The 22,910-nt window shown below is 40.2% G+C and overlaps 1 protein-coding gene across 1 annotated transcript in view; it reads left to right on the top strand.

Annotated features, from left to right (window-relative positions):
- NALF1 (NALCN channel auxiliary factor 1) overlaps positions 1-20,945 on the top strand; it is a 570,556-nt gene extending 549,611 nt beyond the window's left edge. Inside the window, exon 3 of the mRNA XM_065896308.1 lies at positions 20,656-20,945. Within this exon, the coding sequence (XP_065752380.1) occupies positions 20,656-20,945 (290 nt within the window). The remainder of the gene's footprint in view (positions 1-20,655) is intronic.
- The last annotated feature ends 1,965 nt before the right edge of the window (positions 20,946-22,910 follow it).

Here is a 22,910-nt window from a genome sequence, read left to right as displayed (position 1 = left end):
AAATTTAAATGCATGGAGCATCAGGAAAAGCAGGAAGTGTATTAGAAACCATGAGCTCCATCAATTAGCACAAAAGAAGCAAACATGAACATATAATTAGGGAAACTCCATATGTAACGTCACGGAGGTTCAGAGCTGAAAGGACGTGAGCTGTCGTCCAGCTCTTGAGGGTGGGTTTCCCGTTGGCTCCGTGCACGGTGGGGTCTGGACTGTAAAGAAGATTGAGGTCGGGACCGTTAGTGGATTCAGTGATCACCTAGGAAAGTCTGCACAAGTGAGGAAGCAGGCGTAGGCCTTCCTCAGTCATATTCGTCCCACATGACGGCTCAGGGGTTAAATCCAGCAGAAAAGAAAACTGAAGAATAGAGAAACCAAGTCTCTTCCCCGGGTTCACACTGAAGCCATCAGTCGAAGCCACGGCATCTGGCTCCCTGACTGGGCACAGTTCACTGCTCTTCTGTTTTCTCCCTTTTCACCAGAATTTATTTTGTAACTGGAGTAGCCAAGCTTCTCCCAGTCGTGCCCTTCTCATCACAGGCTTCACTCCAGAGGGTCATTAGCTCCGCCTACTTTTCTTGTAAAATGCTTGCTATGCTGGAGAGAAATGTCTGAGGAGAAATGTGGTAGATGTGTATGAAATTATATTCTCTCCTCCACATTTTACTTCCTGAGAAGTGCGTCCTGTTCCGCCCTAAGTATCTTCTCTTGCATTTTCACTCATTCAACATAAATTTGCGCAACACTCATTGCCTCAGTTTTCTTTTGCTCCCTTAACAAATTGCCACAAACTTTGTGGCTCAAAACGGCACAGATACGTTATCTCCCAGTTCTGTAGGTCAGAAGTCGGATCTCACCGGGCTGAAATCAAAGTTTCTCCTGGAACCTCTAGGAGAAGACCTGGTTCCTGATCATTCAGACTGTTGGCAGAATTCAGCTCCTTGCTATTGTAGGACCAAGGTCCCTGTTCCCTTGCCGGCTGTCCACCAAGGAGAGTGCCCAGCTTCTTGAAGCCACCCACATTCCTTGGCTTGTGGTTCTACTGCTCCAAGTTCAAAGTCAGCAGTGGAGAAGCAAGTTATTCACATGTCACATCTCTCTTACCCGCTGGACGCAACCTCTCTCTCTTTTTAAGATCTCGTGTGACTAGATTAGTCTCGCTTGGTAAACTTCCTATTTTGTCAGCTGATTAGCAACCTTAATTCCATCTGCATCCTCAATTCCTTTTTGCCACGTTACAAGATATTCATAGGTTCTGGGGATTAGGATGTAACCTCTTTGCGGGGGGCACATCATTTTGCCCTCCTGCATCTATCATGTACCAGCTATTGGGCTAGATGCTGGGGATAGAAAGAGGATTAATAGATGTGGTTCGTAACCCGAGAAACACAAGTTTATCTGTGGAAGTAAACAAATTGAATAAATACTAGACTGGAGGTGTTGCCTGTAATGTATTAACAAAATATCGAAGAGGAAGGGAACCATTCACTTATCTCCATAACTTCTCTGAGATGTAAGTATAGAGAGTGTAATTATCACAGATTTACAGATGTGCAAGGGAATACAGAGAAACTATGTTTTCCCAGGTTTAAGCGGATGATTTCCCAAACAAGGGTAAGATCCATGATGAAGATTTCATCCCTAGCTTCCAGGCTACCTTACTGTGTATGTAATGTCACTGCCACTGTTATAACCACGCCCAGCATTATTACTGTCTACTAATTGTGAGCACTTAGCACAAGACATTCAGCCAAGCACCTAAGATCCATCGTCTCATTAAAGCTTCACAGTGTCTCCATGAGGAGAGTATGTGTGTCGGTAAGGCATCCTGCAAGTGCAGAAACCCTACTGGAACAGACTGAAGCAAAGACGGAATTCATGGTCCAGAAATAAACAACAGGGAATATATTGTTCATTAGATAGATAGATAGATAGGTGGTAGAAATATGCTAACATAAAGAGATATACTGAAGCACAGAGATACAGGAGAGATTCCATGCAGAGAATAACTCTCTCGAGCTCTATCAAAGCTCCAAGTCGAGCTTTGGCCCCCCGACCCCACCTCTGAGCTCTGTTTTTCTCTTTGTTAGTTGATTTCACCAGCAGCTACAGATTTATAACCTCTCAGTTTGGGAACCGCAGCAGGAAGAGATCACCTCATTGCCATAATTTTTGCAGAAGTCCCGGTGGAGTCCAGTAGTGTGGCTTAAGTCACGTGTCCACACTTGAGCAATCCCTGCAGCCGGGGAGACGGAACGTCCAGGTCAATAAGGCAAGTCCCAGGCCTCCTGCCTGTGGGAGGGGCTGGCCCAGCCTCACCTGCACCACATCCCTGGAGTGCAGGAAGCCTTCTCCCCAAAATAAAATATGGGTGCTGTTCCCAGAGGGGTCACGGATGTTCCCTGAACTAAACAACAGCTGCCCACCGCATAGATGCCCCCTCACCAGAGAGGCCAAGGAAACCTGTGTGCCTCTCCCAGCCAGCCTCTGCTGGTAAGTGCCCAGGGCGAGCCAGTAGAGCCTCATCAGGAGCGCTGGGCTTACTCTTCCTGTAGCGCCAATAGATTAGAGAAAAGATGGCGTCTCTTTGAGAATCTAAGCATTTTCATCAAATATCTTAAAAACTCACAACAACATTTCTGTAGAGTAATATCTGTTATTATATTTATACTAGAAAATGCATGCTTAATTATTTAAAAACATTCAGTAAGTGTCAGGACTTCCCTGTGGTCCAGTGGTAAAGAATCCGCCTGCCAGTACAGGGGACATGGGTTGGATCCCTGGTCGGGGAACTAAGATCCCACATGCCTCGGGGAAGCTAAGGCCACGCACCACAACTACTGAGCCCACGCTCCCTGGAGCCCGCGCGCCACAACTAGAGAGAAGCCCGCATGCCACAGCAAAGAGCCCATGCCACACGAAAGATCTCAACTAAGACCCAAAAAGAAAAAAAAGCATTTAATAAGTGTCCATCAGCAAAAAGAAGATAATAAGAAAATCCATCATCTACCACCAATAGGAAAACAACATTTTATACCGTGAATAGTGGTTTGAATGATTAAATATGCTTCTATAGCATAATTTAATGTTTGCATGATAATACAGTATATTATTATGATGTAAATTACTTGAGTGTTTTACTAACTACCGGACTTTTCTTCATGTTCATTTTTTGCTATGTAAAAAAAAAAATACTACTAAGAACATATATGCATACTTATTTCCATACATTTAAAAAAAATTTTATTGAAGTAGAGTTGATTTATAATGTTGCATTTAATTTCTGCTGTACAGCAAAGTGACTCAGTTATACATATATATTTTTTTCATTCTCTTTTCCATTATGATTTATCACAGGATATTGGATATAGTTCCCTGTATGATATGTAGGACCTTGTTGGTTATCCATCCTATATATAATTGTTTACATCTGCTAATCCTGAACTCCCAATCCATCCCTCCCTCCCCCCCTCCCCCTTGGCAACCACAAGTCTGATCTCTGTGAGTCTGGTTTTGTTTCATAGATAGGTTCATTTGTGTCATATTTTAGATTTCACATATAAATGCTATCATATGGTATTTGTCTTTCTCTTTCTGACTTATTTCACTTAGTATGATAACCTCTGGGTCCATCCATTGTGCTGCAGTATTTCCATACACTTCTGATTCATTTCCCTAAACTCACTGAATTGGACTTGGCAGGTAAAAGCGCATGCAAAACTTTAGGCTTTTGATATTTATTGCCAAAATCTCAGAAAGTTTTAACGACAAAGATTCTTGCCAGAGGTGTATTATACTTCTCACTTCTCATTCCTTTGTGGACATACATATTATAATGAGTATTTCTCGATGTCATAAGCAAAATGTTACACATCCTTATTGTTTCAAGTCACTAAATACTAGTATTTGAACTTTTTTATGTTAGTCTTTTTTCTTTTTTATGTCACCTCCTAATGTCTAATTCTTAATTTAATATATAATCTTTTTTTCTTCCTTTCTTTTTTTTTTTTTTTTTTTTGCAGTACGCAGGCCTCTCACTGTTGTGGCCTCTCCCATTGCGGAGCACAGGCTCCGGACATACAGGCCCAGCGGCCATGGCTCATGGGCCCAGCCGCTCCGCAGCATGTGGGATCTTCCCAGACCGGGGCACGAACCTGTTTCCCTTGCATCAGCAGGCAGACTCTCAACCACTGCGCCACCAGGGAAGCCCTTCCTTTCTTTTTTTCTCTCTCCTTTCCTTCCTTCCTTCTTTCCTTTCTTTCTTTCTTTCTTTCTTTCTTTCTTTCTTTCTGTCGTCACCTGTGCACATTTTCCTTTTCTCGCATCTTTGTTTTCTTGTAGGAAACAAGGGGCCCAAGGAGCCTGGCTTCTCAGAATATTCATTTGTGCCATCTTGCCTCTGAGAGATACATACTTCAAAACCTCATTTTTGTTATTCTTTATATTTTCTCAGTTTCTCAGTCTAATCTTTTCTCATCTTAATATTTTCTCAGTTTACTATATATGTATGTGTCTTTATATATTTAAAAAATGTAATCAGCAGAAAACCAGTAGATATCAAAACTATTGAACAAATATATGCTTTTGTTATTATAAAAGAACAGATGTTCTATGTCTCTCAAATAAGAGTCATAAGTGAGTGTTAAATCCTATTATTTCCCCCACTCCAAAAAAGAATAATCATATCTCTTTTACTTTAAACTTCTTTGTCAGTTCACATCTGACAAATAAAGATAGTTAATCATTCTAGTTAATATTCTTTTTGTTAAGTTCAATGTCAACTCTAACACATTGAGACAGTTTTCTTGTTATAAATGATTCTATAATATTGGCTTTTCCTTAGAGTCGGAGTACTACCAAATTAAATTTTGGCATTATCTTTGAGTAAAAATATTTTGATGAAAATCACAGCTACTTTTGTTCACATTTAATGTTTCAAAAACTGGTGATCAAATTAGGAAAATAATTTTCCCCTAACTCATTTTAAAAAAGCATATTTTTGAAGTCCAGGTCTATTTATGAGGTGTTTTCATGCCTTGAAGCCATTAACGTGTGTCCGTGTAGGCAGGACACAGACATTGGGATAGCTTTGTACGTATTCTGTGATTACACAGAAAGTATGTTTTTCTTTTTAGGAAGAAAAGCAGGAAATGTTGTTTGTACTCTAAATACATTCATGGATGGATCAAAGCACTAGCAAAACTGTCTCTTCAATTACAAGTCATGGTTTGAGATTCTGCAGCCACAGACTTATTTACGTAGTTTCCTGTTTTTAAGGATATTTCCTTTGCACAGTCATAGTTACTAAAGGTTGCCAAATTAAAAAAAGACTGGGTAATCTACTAAAACATGACACTGATTTACAGTATGTGATCCTCACCATGTCACTTCACAGAGAAAAATAACACAAATAAATAGAAATAGAACATAATAGGTAATGTTCTTAACGAGGACCATACAGTTTTCTTCTTGGGTAACAATGCTGAACTAGCTAGCACTCAACATGCAGTCACGGAAACATCCATGAGAGATCCAGTTTTTCACATCCTCCTGTAATGTAAATTCATAGGACACAAACGCATTTCTCTGAATCCTTGAAATTCATCTCATGAAATCCCATAAACACTCTTCCCATCTATGGGAGGAACCCAAGTGGAAAAATGAAAAGCACTTAGCAACCATGGCTGGTTCACAGGAATGGAAGAGGAGTCAAGATTCTTATTCCTTCTTCAGGTGACGTTTACTAGTTGCACTTGGTACAAGTCCCTGATACTTGGGAACTTATCAAAATAGAAAGAGGAACATGAGTCTTTCCGTCCCACCAGCACCCCCTGCCTTGAGCCCTACAATGTTCTGATGGTTTGTACAGATGCTAACAGCTACACTCCTCTGGGAACTGATATGGTTTTCCTCCACGCCATCCTATAACGTCTACATCAAGGCCACCCTAAAAGGCATCATCAGGAATGGGGTGGGAAATTAAATGATATATTTGGTGGCAAATATTTTCTTCATCCATGAACTTTTTTTCTTTCCTATTTTCTTAGAATAAATTTTTCATAACTAAAAAGATCGCTGTAACCATTTTAGGAGAGATAACAATGAAAATGTGATATTTAACGTCACGCGTTAGTTATGTTGAGACTGTATCCTCTCTGCCTGCAGAAGACAGTCTCTGTTCTTTTAGTCCAATCCTAGAAAAATTTAGGACCCATCGTTGAGGAAATTACCTGTTTAGCTTCTAGACATTTTGAATGCCTAATGTATCCCTCAGTTTAGCTTATGGTCTTAAGAAATGAGTGAATTCTCTGTAGAACTTCTTTGCCATTTTAACGGGGGCCTTTGATTTTAATTTCATTGTGTATGATTTTCCATTTGCAAAACAATCTCTATTCTATCGAATGTGCACTTAGCTTTCTATTCTGAATGACCTTTACATAGGCAGGTACTTGTGTGGCCCGTTCTTGAGAGTCTGTATCACTTTTCTTCCTGATATGTGTACTTACATTTTACTATTGGGTTATATCCGTGTGCTAATATATTCAACGCATTAAGACAGTCTTTTACAACTCAGAGTATTACTTCATGATCCCTTGGTTCCTTCCCCCTCATTAAACAAATACGTATTGTTCTCTGGGAGATAAGCAGAATGCTAGGTGTTTAGAGGAAGGATGGAGTAGTTAGATTTCAGTGTGATGTTAGACTGAAAATTCATCATATGGACCTGATACATTTGCCACCACTCCTTTCAAAAAAAAAAAAAACGAATCTATTTCAAATGTATACCTTAATTACTTACAATTTGCCCTTGCTTTAAAAAGATACTATAAAGACTATAAATATATAGATGCTCCTAAGTCATTCTTTCTGCAGATGGTCATATGATTTGGAAATTTGTTTCTAGATTTCTGAGACTGACTTCTCATTTTATATTGTTCTACAAGCCCAATGATAAAATAATCCTAGAAAATTAGCAAAATCTCTACAGGTCACTTACATTATTTTTACCTTTAAAAAAGTGGATACAATTTGGATATTAGTGCTAATTTTATATTTTTTGTAAGTTATTTCTAAATAAATCCTAGGTTATATGCATGTGAAACCACTATTGCAGCAAATATAAAATGAAGGGCTATTAAAGGTGAAATGCTAATTTCAAAAACTATGTTTTGCAACTCTCAGGATTTACATGATGGCAAAAAATGGTCCTGGTGATGAGGAAACCATTGCATTTAAGTGCGGGTGTGACTTCTGGTTCAAGGTGGCAAGCTGAAGCAGGCTTTTATTTCCCACCTGTCTCGAACTCTTATTGAAATTGAAGTAAAAACTACAAAATGGGATGCATTCATAGAAGCTATAGAACCTAGAAAATGGGACACAGGGAGAACGGAGACTGTTTTAAAAAATATACAGAGGACTTCCCTGGTGGCGCAGTGGTTAAGAATCTGCCTGCCAATGCAGGGGACATGGGTTCGAGCCCTGGTCCAGGAAGACCCCACATGTTGCGGAGCAGCTAAGCCCATGTGCCACAACCACTGAGCCTGCGCTCTAGAGCCCGCGAGCCACAACTACTGAGCCCTCGCGCCACAACTACTGAAACCCGCACGCCTAGAGCCCGTGCTCCACAACAAAAAGCCACCACAATGAGAAGCCCCGCAAGGAAGAGTAGCCCCCGCTCGCCACAACTAGAGAAAGCCCGCGCAGCAACGAAGACCCAACACAGCCAAAAATAATTTTAAAAAATTTTTTAAATAAACAATGTACAGAAGAGAAAAGGCAAATGCAGGACTCTGGAATGCAACCAGAATTGTGAGAGCGTTCAGAGCAGACTCTGAAAAAAGACCACAGCAGACGTGGGAACTGTTTTTCCAGTAGGACCCTTTGATGATCATGGATTGTTTTGGGGACATAGAGAAAGCAGAACAAAAAGACCAGAAATTCTCTGATGGATTAAAGGCTCTGAGCAGACATCTGAGCCAACAGATCATCCCCATTCCTGTCTATGCAGTGTGGTGTCTTCCCACAAAATCCAGGGATCGACTTTCTAGACACTGAATGAACTCCCTGGGTGGATGTGAGGAAGCCTTCTTAGTAATAACTTTTGGGGGTGTTAGGAGGGGAGCTGCGATTCATCCACTTCATCTCCATTCACTCACCCCGAGGAGACTTCTGCCTCTTGGAGAGACTTGACAACTGAAGGTGACAAGAGAGTAAAACATGTGGAAGGGCCAGGACAACCCCATATGAGCTTTTTGGATAAAACAAAACAAAAAGAGTATGAAGGTGGAAGTGGGGAAAGGAATTGATTATCAAAGCAATGCTAGAAGGAATTTCTCCAGAGTGGAAGAAAACCATGGTCAGATTGAAAGGGACCAGCAGAAGAAGCTATGAAGAAACCACGTGCAGACATATCTTCTTGAAATTTTAGAAAACAACAAATATATGAACTATCTGAAGAGGTTTCACTGAGGATAACAAACCCAAGCCTTCAGTGAAACGAGAAGGATATTAACATCTGTGTCATAGCCAAGATTTTAGCCCCTATGATCTTCTTTCTTGATATGCCCGTGAATATGGTACATTACATGGCTCAAAGGACTTTGCTCATGGAATTAAGACGGCTAGTCAGCTGATCTTAAAACAGGGAGATTATCCTGGATTATCTAGGTCCACCCAATGTAATCACGGAATACAAAAGTATCAGCCAGAAAGATGAGGCAGAAGGAGAAATCACAGAAATGGAAGGTGTAGGAGGGACTCAACCCACTGTTGTTAGATTTCAAGATGGAGAAAAGGGCCGTGAGCCAGGGATGCAGGTGGTCTCTGGAGGCTGAGAGTCTCCAGTTGGCAGCCAGCAAGAAAGCAGGGAGCTCAGTGCTACAGCCACACGAAACTGAATTCTGCCAGCCTCCTGACCCAGTTTGGATAATCAAGGCCAACACCTTGATTTCAGCCTGATAAAAGGTTGTCACAGACATCATCGTGACTTAAAATGGCATCCATGTATTACCTCACAGTTCTATAGGTTAGAGCCTGGGTTGGTTTTGACTTATGTCTCTACTTCACTTTGACACTAGCCAAAACCAACCCAGGCTCTAACCTATACAACTGTGAGATAATATGTGGATGCCATTTTAAGCCACTGTGATGTCTGTGACCGTTTTTTATAAATAGAAAGCGAATGCAGATTTCGGTACGTAGAAGTGGAGTGTTGCTGTAACAAATACCTAGAAATGTGCAAGTGGCTTTGGAACCAGGCACTGGCCTAAGTTGGAAGACTTATGAGGAGCATGACAGAAAAAGCCCAGATTGCCTTGAACAGGGTGTAGGACTATGGTCGTTGAAGCCTGCCGGTGAGGGCTCAGAAAGGAATGAGGAACATGTTCATGGAAATTGGAAACATCTTCAACAGTATCAGAAAGCTTAGCAGAATTGCGTCCTGCAGTTATCTGGGAAGCAGAGATGCTAAGTCATGAAGTTGGCTCTATGGTTGAGATTTCCAAGCAAATGTTGAAGGTGTGACCTGGCTTTTTCTTGCTACTCATAATAAAATGCATAAGGAGAGAGATACACTGAGAGAAGAATTACTCAACAATAGAACCCAGGATTTGATTATTTGGGAAAATCTCAGTCTACCAAGATGGCAAAAGGTAAAGCAAATTGCTGTCAGGAAAGCATACTCTAGAGAAAACCAAACGAAACTGCTGAGGGCATGGCTGTACAACCATTCTAAGACCTCACAAAGTTTGGAAGGTCAGAGTATTAAGTTATACGAAAGGCTTTTGAAGAGATTAAGGGTGGGACTCGTGGATTCCCCTCAGCCCTTTGAGCAGTAGCCAAAAGTAGAGGAGGAATGATCTAGGGAGGATTTGTGGGGGAGCTTCTTGTCTAACGGGGTAAACCCTTGTGACATAGACAGGAGTCTCACAAAGTTATGGAGAAGTTTACATTAGCAAAAACGCTGCCAGCTTGGACGGAAAGGGACAGAGACAGGATGGAGTGAAGGGAGGCTGTTGGACCCTCAAAATTCTACTGGTGGAAACTTGCTAGTGAAACTACTCGGCCGCACACAGATGCAACATTTTATAAGAAAGGAAAGATGAGTTAGCGGACGGAGATGTGCGCCCAGAGGGTGGAGCTGAGAATCGCAGAGGATCATTCACAGGCCTGGAAACTTGATGGAGTTTGTGCAGCTAGATTTCAAAGTTGATTTGGGTTGGTGACCACATTTTCCTTCCACCTTCTCCCTTTTTGAAGCAGAATGTCTGCAACGATTAGTCCATGCCTGTCTCACCATCGTGTGTTGGGAGCAGATAACTTACTTTCTGGTTCCGCAGATGGAGAGGAATTTTATCCTGGGATGGGTTATGCTTAGGGTCACATCAATACCTAATTTAGGTGATACAGATAATGAAATTTGAGGATTTTGAACTGATGAGACTTAAGGGAGATTTCTGCACTTTGAGTTGTATTGGGTTGAGACTTGGGACCTTGGGATAGGGTGAAGAGTTTTTGCATGTGGCATGGATGTGGGTCTTTGGGAGCCAGAGGGTGAAGTGTGTTAGACTGAATAATGGCTTCCCCCAAAAAAGGTGCCCATGAACTAATGCCCAGAGCCTGTGAATGTGTTACATGGCAAAAGGGACTTTGCAGCTATGATTAAGGTTGTGGTTGTGAGATATGGAGATTATCCTGGATCATCTAGGTGGGTCCCGTCTAATCACACAGGCTGTGAAAAGAACAGAAGACAGAGTCAGTCATAAAGACACAGTGTGAGATTCAGGTAAGATGGGGCTGAAGGAGAGGTCATAGAGGTTAGAAGAATGAGAAAGACTCCACACTGTCACTGTTGGCTCTGAAGATGGAGGAGGATAAGCCCAGGGATGAGGATGGCCTCTAGAGGCTGAGAACAGTCCCATCCAACAGCAGGCAAGGACCTCAGTCCTAGAAGCATGGAGAACCAAACTCTGCCAGCAACCTGCATGAGGCTAGAAGTGAATTCCCCCCTAGAGACCCTGAAAAGGACTTCAGCCCTGCCAGCATCTCGATCTTAGCCTTGCTAACACTGAGCAGAGAAACCAGCCAACCCTCCTAGACTGTGACCTACAGAAGTGTGAGTAAATAATCGAGTGGTGTTTCAAGCTACTAATGTGGAGTAATTTGCTACAACATCGACAGGAAACAAATATAGTCATAATTTTCTCCCACAGCACTGGACCCTAGGACGCAATGAGTAATGCCTCCAAAGTTATCAGAAGAGATTGTGAGCCTGGGATCCTATACCCAGGCAAAATGTCTTTCAAATAGGAGAATGAAGTCCGTTTCAATTAAATGTGTATGTTCTTGAAAGTTTACCTTCTACATATCCCATCTGAAACATTACTTGTAGTTTTACTCTAGTAGAACAAAAGAGGATTACAAGAAAGAGGGTCATGTAGGCTCTCAATATTCGTGGTGGAGTAAAATAAATCATAAGATAATATCTGTGCATCGAAAATAACTTGTTCATATTAGAACACTGAAATTGTTATGATTATGAAATGGATTTAGTGACATAGGGATGAAGATATAATATTTTTCCTGATTATATGAAGAATGAAAGACAACTAGAATCTCAGGAAAAATGTGCAAAAGAATTGTGAGTCAAATATAAAGCTATCTAAAATTTTTATGATTTTTATGAATTGATAAAATATAAAAAGTAATCATCTATTTTGCCTGGTATTTTAAATTCTTCGAATGATGTTACTGTAGTGAAATGGCATTGCATGAACTCTAAGGATGTTTTTTCTTTCACTTTCAATTTTCAAAATTAACATACAGAATGAAAACGTGGAAGAAGATGTAACCATAGTTTAGAAGAAAAGCAGTGGCTGGCCAAATATGAGATTAATGGGATAGGAGAGAACTATACAGACATGAATCTACTCAGCTTTGTCAGTTGAGGAAAATCACTGGATTAAGAAATAGACATAGGAACACACTGTATAGAATTATGAAGGTACTCCCAACATAAAAACAAACAAAAAGCAAAACAAAACCCAACAAAAGTCATAGTGGATCATGCACGCCTACCCTCCACACCCTGCCAGTGACCTCACCTTAACTTGATTAAGTCTCTTAAAACCTTGTTTCCAAATAAGGTCACCTTTTGAGGTACTAGGATTTAGGTCTTTCAGATATATTTGGAGGGCAAATCTATTCAACTTTTAACACAGAGAAAATGAAATGTGGAACCTAATAAAATATACTTCACATAAAAGAAGGAAGACAGAGTTTGAGAGACAGAATGATAGCATATATTTAAGGAAAGTTACTACAAGGGTAATTTTAGGCAGCATCTGTTCTCAATAAAATTCAAGGACATATAGACCGTTTAAAACAAGGGGAGAAACGTGGAAAGGAAATCTGGCTGGGAAGCAGGCAAACATAACAATTAATTTAGATTAATATCTCTAATACGTATATATACATATATATATATATATTGCAGGGCAACAGAAAACAGTTGCAAATATGTTGTACACTTATAGTATCAACCATATAGAGATTGAGGTAAGCAAAGTGGAGGGTAAGCTTGAAGAAGACTGAGGCAAAGTCCAAGGTGGAGACCAAGACTATAAAAATGATAAGAGGGAATGTGATAAATTGAAAACACATATTACACTGTAAAAAAAAAAAAAAGAAATAACAACCAAACGAAGACTGGGAAATATCTTTCCTGAGCTTAGAGATACTCTTACTGGCAGATTAAAGTGGTTCTTCCCACTCTGGCAAAATTAAGGAAATTAGATCAAATTCCAAACATTCTTGAATTTTGAGAATGGAGGAAATAGCCTACAAGCTCCAAGGTAGAAAATATCAAATTTGAGCAGAAAGAAAAACACGGACTTCACGTTTTTCTTTCAGAGAGTGAACCTACATGCACGCTGTGTTTGTTCTGTGGGAATCTCTCTCTGGTGTGGCTGATGAGACCAGCATAAACCAGTCAAATAAGTCAATCTGCATCCCCAGGAGCGTGTCACTGGAACCCAGCAATTCCAGTCAGTCCCCTATGACATTGAATTAAGAGAACAAAACAATGAAGTCCTATCTCCATGAAAAAGCCCAAAGATAAATGAGGGAGAGCTGCGCAGCAGGAAACAGAGATGATTCCTGTGCTATAGGGAGCACCCCTACTTCTGATGGCCATGCTATTTCTTAATTTAGTTCTTCACGTTCCCTTGTGTGCTCTCAGTCTTGTATCTCATAGAATAGGCTTGAAATTTTCACATATTCCTCCCCTTAGCTGCTCTAGGTTTTGTTTCGTTTTGTTGCCTAAATTAGCTCCAGTGAGTTTCTATTAATTGCAACCAAGTAATCCGTGAATAAGGTACATATAAAATGATATGCAAATGTTATTAATCATTACTGGGAGGGAAGATATAAAAATGTTAGTAATTTGACAATAAATAAGTTTTAAACACCTGATTATATAGCCCCTCCCAAACGATGAGGGATTAGAAGTTGGAGGAAGTAAAATTTAGATAAACTTCCTCATCAACAACCCTAATAATTAGACAAATTTGCCCAAGTGTGTGTGATTTTTTAAAAATGTAATTCTAGGAGAATGAATAACTGCACATATTTAGCAAATTATGAAAAGATAGGCACTTAAGTTCACACAGCAAATGATAGACAACAGAGGGAATGGTAAAGACACATTTTTAAATGTTTGGAAATGTTATTATATGAGGATGAAGACAAGACCAAGCACTACAGATCCGACAGTAAGGGGAACTGGATGGAACTCTCCGTTCCAATCATTGTGAAACTCTTAGATGTAGAACACAGTGCAGAGAAAAATATAAAAAGATCAAGAAAAATTAAAATAATGGACAATGATATATCAAAGATGCTAAAATGAATGGAGATAACGTTAAACCACTTTCTTTGTTCCTCTATAGGAAGCAACTCATCCTTTCAAGTCTGATCATGAGATGGCTACAATTCAGTCATATCTTCAGGCTCCACTTCTAATTCCAGTTCTCTTGCTCTTTCTACCACCTCTGTAGTTACATCCTGCACTGAAGTCTTGAACCCCTGAAAGTCATCCATGAGAGTTGGAATCAACTTCTTCCAAACTCCTGTTCATGTTGATACTTTGACTTCTTCCCGTGAATCAGGAATGTTCTTACTAGTGTCTCTAGTGGTGAATCCTTTCCAGAAGGTTTTCAATTGACTTTGCCCAGATCCCTCAGAGGAATCCCTATCTATGGCATCTACAGCCTTACAAAATGAATTTCTTAAGTTATTACTTAAAAGTAATAACTTGAAAGTCAAAATTACTCCTTGATCCATGGGCTACAGAATGGATGTCATGTTAGCAGACATGGAAATGGCATTAATCTCACTGTCCATTTCCATCAGAGCTCTTGGGTGACCAGGTGCCTTGTCAATGAGCAGTAACATTTTGAAAGGAATCTTTTTCTGAACAGTAGGTTGCAGTAGTGGGTTTAAAATATTCAGTAAACAGATGTACTGTCACCCAGGCTTTGTTGTTCCAGTGATAGCATGAGCAAAGTCGATTTAGCGTAATTCTTAAGGATTTTAGAAATGGTAAATGAGCACTGGCTTCAATTCAAAGTCACCAGCTACTTTAGCGCCTAATAAGAAAGTCAGCCTGTCCTTTGACGCTTAAAGGCATTGACATCTGTCTAGCTATGAAAGTCTAAATGGCATCTTCCTCCAGTATAAGGCTGTTTTATCGACATTGAAAATCTGTTGTTTAGTGTAACTACCTTCATTAATTCTCTTAGCTAGATCTTCTGGATACCTTGTTGCAGCTTCTACAGCAGTACTTGCTGCTTCACCTTGCACTTCTATGTTATGGTGATGGCTTCCTTCCTTAAACCGCATCAACCAACCTCTGCTAGCTTCCCAGTTTTCTTCTACAGCTTCCTCCCCTCTCTCAGCCTTCACAGAATTGAAGAGAAATGGGGCCTTGCTCTGGATTAGGCTTTGCCTAATGTTGAGGGAATGTTGTGGCTGGTTTGATCTTCTATCCAGACCACTCAGACTTTCTCCATATCAGCACTAAGGCTGGCTCACTTTCTCATTATTCCTGTGTTCACTGGAGTAGACATTTAACTTCCTTCGAGAAGTTTTCCTTTGCATTCACAATCTGACTGTCTTGCACAAAAGGTCTAGGTTTCAGCCTATCTCAGTTTTCAACATGCCTTCCTCACTAAGCTTCATCATTTCTAGCTTTTGATATAAAGTGAGAGACATGTGACCCTTCCTTTCACTTGAACACTTAGAGGCCATTGTAGGGTTATTCATTGGCCTAATTTCAATATTGTTTTGTCTCAGGGAATAGGGAGGCCTGAGGGAGACGGGGAGAGACGGGGAATGGCCAGTCGGTGGAGCAAATACACCACATTTATTGATTAAGTTTGCCATCTTACGTGGATGCAGTTTGTGGCACCCCCAAAACAATATTGGTAGTAACATCAAAGATCACTGATCACAGATCATCGTAACAAATATAATAAAGTGAAAAAGTTTGAAATACCGCAAGAATTACCAGTATGTGACACAGAGACACAAAGTGAGCAAATGAAAGAGAAAAGTGGCACCTTAGACTGGCTGGATAGAGTCACCACAAACTTTCAATTTGTAAAAAACACAATATCTGTGAAGCTCAATAAAGTGAAGTGCAGTAAGATGAGGTCTGACTGTATATGTGTGTCCGTGTTAATAAAAAGTTGAGGAAACAAATTCCAACAGTTTCTTCTTGTTTCTTTTTTCATCCTAATGAAATCAGGTTTGGGGTAATTTTCCCCCTTCTTTTTACTTTACTGTTTTCTAAACTTTTGCCTTTGGAAAAATATTATAAAGCATATTACTAGTTCAAATATTTGAAAAATTAGTCTCATATTCCTGGATTTAAAGATGGCAAAATGTAAATTACTGAGATAACGAAGGGTTATATTTAAATAATGTGTTTATTTTAAGGATTTCCTTAGAATGTCTTTCCTGTACTTAGATGTTATTTATACTGACTATACTAGAATAATTGTTTTGAGCTGTAAAAAATAAGGCTTTTCTGTGAGTGGCTTAGACTAATTGAAAACAGAAAAGGAATTTGAATTAGATGTTCCTTAAAGCCCTTCCTAATAATAAATTCTGACTCTACTATTTATCCCAACTTCTAAGAGGAATAATTAATATTACGTGACATTTTACTACCTGCCAGGCACTGTTCTAGACAGTTTATGTGTATTATTTAATACTCAGAAATAATTCATGAGGTTGGTACTATAAGATAGAATAATTGCTACTACTATTATTTTCAATGTCAAATAGGTAATGATTCATTAGAGATTGCAGATAGAACATTTTGTAGCAAACCGTAGAAGAACAACATTTCATTAACTGAAAAAATTACTCTTTTCCTTTCCTAATCCCAAATCTCTTATATATTTGTGCAATGAGATTGTTTGAGAACTTTTTTCATTTGGTAATATGTCCTTACAGTTTCTCTGAAGGATGAGGAAGTGTTGGCTGCTATAGGTAGGCTCTCCCAGGAAGCATCTGTATCCAGACGGTTTACTAGAGAGAACTCAGAACTGTACCCGTGAGGGAGTTAGGGAACAAGGATTCAGCAGAGGGAAAAAAAATCCGAGGCTGGCTTGGCCCTTCGCAGATGCCCTGTGTCTTCAGTTTCTGGGGAGACACTGAGGCAGAATCCAGCCACAGGCAGCATTCCTGGCTGGAGGAGTGAGTCAGAGATCAGGACAAAGCAGACCGATGTAGAGAAAAGTGCAGTAAAGTTTCCTAGGCAGACCCAAGAGAAGAGGAATCGCTATTAGGCATAAATCCAAAAGGACAGAAGAATGGATAAGGAGACAACAACCAAACCCTCTTAGAAACTAGAAAGAAAATTGGTGCATGTGAAAGGATTTGCTGACACCTAGAAAAGTGAATGCTAAAGCAGCAGAGAAGAAGCTAAGAGTCAACCAGATTTCCATCCAAGACTCCCTCCAGACACAGGAATTGACAGCACGAAATGCTTTGGAGGAGGTGACGACATAAGGGAGAGCAGGTGGAAGTCTGTCTATGAGGCAGTCAGATCTCCATAACCCATGCCTCCCTCTCCAGAGAAAAGTGCTGGCATATTTCTTTGTGGGAGGGGAACTGTTTTTTGGAGATGGTTGGAGAAAGTTGTTGGACCGGGTGACAGACGTGAGGAGGGCTTCCCACGTAAAAAGTAAGAGACAAACAAAGAAGAAAAAAGCGATCTGGAGAAAACAGAATGCATGCAGGGAGGAAATAAAACACGACAAATAAAAGTGCTGTAAAAATCTCAGAGTGATAAAAGAATATATTGCAACTGTGAAATGAGAACAGTCACTTCAAAAAAGAAATTCAGAGTATATAAAAGAGCTCTTGGAAATTAAAATGTGATTTTTTTTTAAAAAAAAAAGAAAAATTCAGTAAAATTATCTCATGGTAAAGCTCACCAAATCCTCCAGAAAGCAGAGCAAGGGATGAAGTGATGAACAAGGAAGATGATAAGAATATTAAAGGACAGGTCCCAGAGGTTCAACAACTAAATATGGGAGTATCGCTCAAATAAAGCTGAAGGATAAGAATTTCTAAGCCAGAATTCCATACTCAGCCAAACAATCAATTAAACGTGAGGTAAACATTTTTAGGCATACAGCTTCTCAGAAATTTACTCCCAAGAGTTTGTCCTTATGAAAATACTAGATACCCAGTCCACCAAAATGAGTAAAGGGGTGTAAGGAACAGGAGCTAGGAAATCCACGGGAAAGAGGCAGCCAGCATCCCCAAGATGAAGGTTCATTGGAGTTTTCAGGCTGGAATCTATGCATTAGGCATAAAAGCCACCAGTCCAGATGGTAAAAGACTACAGGAGACAGTTCTTCAGGAAAACACAACTGATAGGAAAGAGCTGGCAAAGTACTGGGTGCTGAACTAGTAACTATGTAGAAAACTCTAAGAATTAGTAAGTATTAGTTCTAGGAAAAACAAAGTGGAATCGGAATGGAAAATGAAAGTTTACTGCACGTCTGAGTTGAGAATTGTTTTTACAGCATTCCAATAAAGGAACACCGAGTATTAAACGTACTACCATAGAGGAAGGGGGTCACCTATGGGCTGGAGAAGGTGCAGAATGAATGTTTTATCCTCACATGTCCTGGGGCAGGGTTGGGGGGGCGGGGAGGAATCTACTAGTGATAGTGATAAAAAATCACGAAAAGTATAAAACAGGTCATTTCCAGAAATGGAGCCAATACAGAAACAAATTTAAAAGTGCAGTATTTGCCTCTGAGAAGGAAGAATTTGGGGTGGAGGAGGTGGAGGAATTTTTTCTTATAAAATACCTTGTAGCATGATTTGATTACTAATATGCATGTGTAACTCTGAATAAAGATTCTTATTAAAAAGATGGACAATGTAAAAAGAAAGAATATTACTTTTTTTAGTCCAAAAGAAGAATACATTGATTGACCTGACAAATTGCCTTATTTTTTCTGAGATGACTTTAGGTCTAAATCAGTCGCCTGGCTTCTGAGCTACGTTGGAAGAGCTTCTTATCTGGATGACATTGTTAAAGATATTCCGACTGTTACCATTCTAAAATGTTGACCTAAATGACCTTTAGATTTCTATTGTTATAATCTTAACTATAAACTCTCTTCTTTGTAGAATATAATTTTGGAAGACGTATACTTCAATAAATGATTAGTCTACCCGTGAGGTATCTTATTTGAAAAAAGAATAAAATACAGAAAATAAAAATGTCGGAGCTGCAGACCTCATTAATTCAGTTTTTTTTCCATATTCTACCTAGGCGAAGGTGAAGTTTACCTTTGAATGCCTAAGAAGAAATGAATATTGTAAGCATCATTATAAGGATATCTTGGTCATTTTTTTAAAGAAACTGAAGATTGCAGAGTGTATATTATTTAATAGTCTCTTTATTGAATAAATATATATTGAGCTTATTCATGTAACAAATCTCGTTAAGTACCTATTTTATTCGGGCATTCTGCAACATATTGGGAACACGAGGCTGATACTATATAGTTCTTGCTCTTATGGTGACACATAAGTAAGGAAATTGACATGAAAATGAGCAATTGTGATTAAAAGAAAAAATAATAATTGCTCTATTGAAGAGTTACACAAAATGCACTAGGAGCCCAGGACTATGAATACAGGCTTCACAAAGGGAATTCTGTGTGAGCTGAACCTGAAGGAGAAATGAGAGTTAGTTCTATGAATTGATGGAGAAAATTCCAGAAAGAAAGCTTGAGCCGTGGTCCATATGTGGGTGGAAGTGTCACGTGTTCTGAGATCAGCCAAGAGTTGAGGATGTCTGGAGCACTGAGCAGTGAGTTTGGAGAGAGAGGAAAGGAGACTAGATTTCATGAGTAAGGTCGAGTCAATGAGGTGCTATTAATAGTGATTATAATTCACAGTAGTCAAATTTTTCAAGTTAGTTCTCTGTGCCAGGCACTGAGCCAAGCACTTTACATACGACATCGTATTTAATCCGAACAATTACTCTATCGTCATTTTCAAGTTTTTCAAGCTTGAGAGTAACAGAATAAAATTTGTGTAGAAAATTCATGCTAAATCTCATGAAAAAATGTTTCAGTCAAGTTAAAAAAAAAAAGGATACAAAATGGCTTAAGCGACCACATAAAAATTTTATAATCTAGCAAGAAACGAGATTGGAAGGTTTAGATAGCCAGTTGTTTTATTCTTTTTCATCACTTCGAAAGTCTCCACTTACCAATTTAAAAATAAGAACAATGTGTGTTTTTAGAGGAAGAAGGGAAAAGAGAAGGGAGAAAGAGGAGAGATTCTGTGGTGAGGGAAGGGAAAAAAGGAAGAGAGAATAAGAGAGAGCGAGAGAGTGAGCTAGACACACAATCACTAAAAAGCGATGCTGGAGGATGGGAAAGGGAGAAAGATGAGGCAGAGACTCCTCCCCCAGTGGTCCAGGCAAAAGACAATACAGGCTTCAACGTAGGCAGTCATCAATGGAAGAATAAGAGAAGTATTTACAAATGGAAACGGTCATGCTTTGGGTGTGTAGATGTTAAACGCATTCAGCCATAAAGGGAGATGTGAGCCTTGGTGAGGTTCCTGAGAGGAAGTGATTAGTAACATAGTTCCTGTAGCTCTGGTATTATGATTGGTTGGTGGTTTCATAAATAAAATATGCTAAATATGCTAACTCATAACTAGTGGGTGTCACTTTACGCATTGCATTAATTAATCACATTCCTGTTAAAGAGCAAATGGTGGTTGAATGTTCCTGGTCACCACGTTGATCCAGAACCTTAGGTTCTGGTTTTGACCTAGTGAAACCTTTTATCCTGTAGTCCTCACAACCCAGAACTTTCATGGATGACCACCAAGAGTACAGTAAGAGCAGTGAGGAACCTAAAAGTACTGGCTTGAGAGCACGGTTGACCATTGACCCAGACTGTACGGACTTGACTCTCCTTTACAAAATGTTCCATTGCCGTAAGACGTTGTGGATCAGATGTTAAAGTACACTCTGCCGTCGGCTCTGAGCGCCTTCCTACCCATCCTCCTCTCGCCTGTTAACCTTGCCCTTTCTTCACCCCCCAGGGCTCTACGAAACCTTTCTAACCAATGATGAACCAGAATGCTGTGACGTCAGGAGAGAGGCAAAATCCAACACCCCCTCCAAGGGGACGGTGGACAGAGGCGGCTCCTGTCCCAGGACGTCGCTGCCAGCTTCAGCAGCGCCCAGGCTGGGCCCCGGCAGACTCAGACTGTGTGTCCTTATGCTGATGCTCCTTCACACAGTTCTCACGGCCTCGGCGGCGCAGAACGCCACGGCGCTGGGCGTCGGGGGCGTCCACGCACTTGACGAGCGCTCGGCCAGTAAGGAGTAGGGATGCTGGACCCTGGAGCATGCCTGCCGCCCTGGCCACCGGCGTCACGGCCTGGGTGCTCCGACCGCACATCACTTTGTGCAGGGCCTGGAGGGCAAAACTGGAAAAGAGGGGCCTGAATCCAAACAAGGACACACACACACACAGCTTTTTATGGACTAAAAGGCTGGAAAGTGACTTCAGTTTCTCACACCATTTTATACACTGTGTTTTAATGTTTGGAGGTTTTCTTTGCTTTCCTTTCGATTTGGGTTTATCTGTTTGTTTTGTTTTTGCACTTGTTAATACAGGATTTATTTGGGGGGATGGTTTCTCAGAGGTAAACTAAGTCTTTTCACTGTCGCTCTCTCTATATATATTTCTAGTCATTGTGTGTGCTCCTCAGATAGTTCTGTCTCATGTCCTGTCAGTTTCTATTAGCGGAATGACGGCTATGACCTCGCGGTATAGCAAACAACAACAACACACACACACACACAAAAAATCATAAAAAAATAAAAAAGACAAAAAAAAGAAAACAACAAAAAAATAAAAATAAAAAAACTCCCTGACTCTCCCTCCTGCCTCTGGAACCCACACCCCTCCCGGCCTGCCCGCCCCGGGCCTTCCCCGCCCACAGCAGACGACATCCGCTTGCTTCTGTCCTTGTCGCAGCTGCCGTGAGTGGGCGCAGTGCACGCTCCGCTGGGCCCCTGAGCCGTTGCTGCACAAACCTGCAACGGAGCAGAACCAGGGGGGCCCTTTCTAGCTGAACAAACAAGTGCTCTCCATAACAGGTGGGGTCAGACAGTTAGCACATCTTTACGTTGAAAATAAAACAAAAGCAAAGAAAACTCCCGTGAACTCAGTTGGTCCAGCTCCCCCTTCCAAGGGCCCAGGCCTTCCTCACTGGTCGGGTGGCTGGAAGCAGCCGCCCAGAATGGGGGTGTGAGGAGGTTGGGAGTCCTGCCCTGAAGCCGCAGGTGGCTGGGCTTTCGCTGGGATTTCAGTTCTGTTGCAGGACTACACGAGCACCTTTTGGCCATTGTTACAGGAATAGGATTCTGAGGACCCAAATCTGGACTTCTTTTTCCTCCTTTACCATTGTGGAGGGCTAGCAGACGTGCTCAGACACCTGCAGCATACAGAATCTAGACCATTTCACCCCAGTATTTCTCCCACATACAGTTTTTAATTACTCCAGGTATAAAGGGTATGCAATTCTGCATTATCAAAAAGAACTTTTCAAACACTAGGTTAGCCATTTTCATTCAAGTACAGAAATGTTACCACTCGCACATTGCTCTAGATAGTTGAAGACAAGAGGAGAAATCGGATCGCTCTGTTTGTATTTTTTCTTTTTGTGGGAACATTTTACCTGCTGAGTGTCTATGAATTTGCTTTCTAAAAAAAAAAAAAAAAAAAAAAAAAAAAAAAGGCTTTTATGAGTTTACAGTAGAATCAGTGGAAGGAAGAGTTAATAAGGGCTGTTTTTAAAAACAAACAAACAAAACAAATAATTTTAAAAGGACCACTTCACATTCTTTACTATTCTCTAACTACACTCGGGAACTGCATTTCAGGGATGATTGCTGTATAGCTGGCAGATGAAGGAAAACCATGGAAAAGGTCCTCTTAGCGAACAAAATTTAGTTCTTAACTTTCTAGCTATGAAATTCCCCCAGGCATTTGTTTTTGTTGAAACAAAACTTCAATCTCTGCATCACACCTAACTCGGCGACACGCGCTACAGTTATGCATATTTTGTTTTGAATAAAAAAATAAAAAAACTGTTTTGTTCCAGTCTGTTAAGAATATTCAAAATAATAAAGGTATTGCTTAGTAAAATTGCTAGAATTGTTTAGCAGTACATGCACAAATATTTTACTAGATTCTTTGTTTTAGTAGTGTTTTGTTGAGACTGAAAATCCTAACATGGTCTGCGCAAATACAAAAAAAAAAAAAACACCAAAAATGCAAAATTCT

The sequence above is a fragment of the Phocoena phocoena genome, chromosome 18 (genome assembly GCF_963924675.1).
Source record: "Phocoena phocoena chromosome 18, mPhoPho1.1, whole genome shotgun sequence".
Lineage (NCBI taxonomy): Eukaryota > Metazoa > Chordata > Mammalia > Artiodactyla > Phocoenidae > Phocoena > Phocoena phocoena.
The sequence above is the reverse complement of the archived record's forward strand: the minus strand, read 5'-3'. Positions and strand labels throughout refer to the sequence as shown.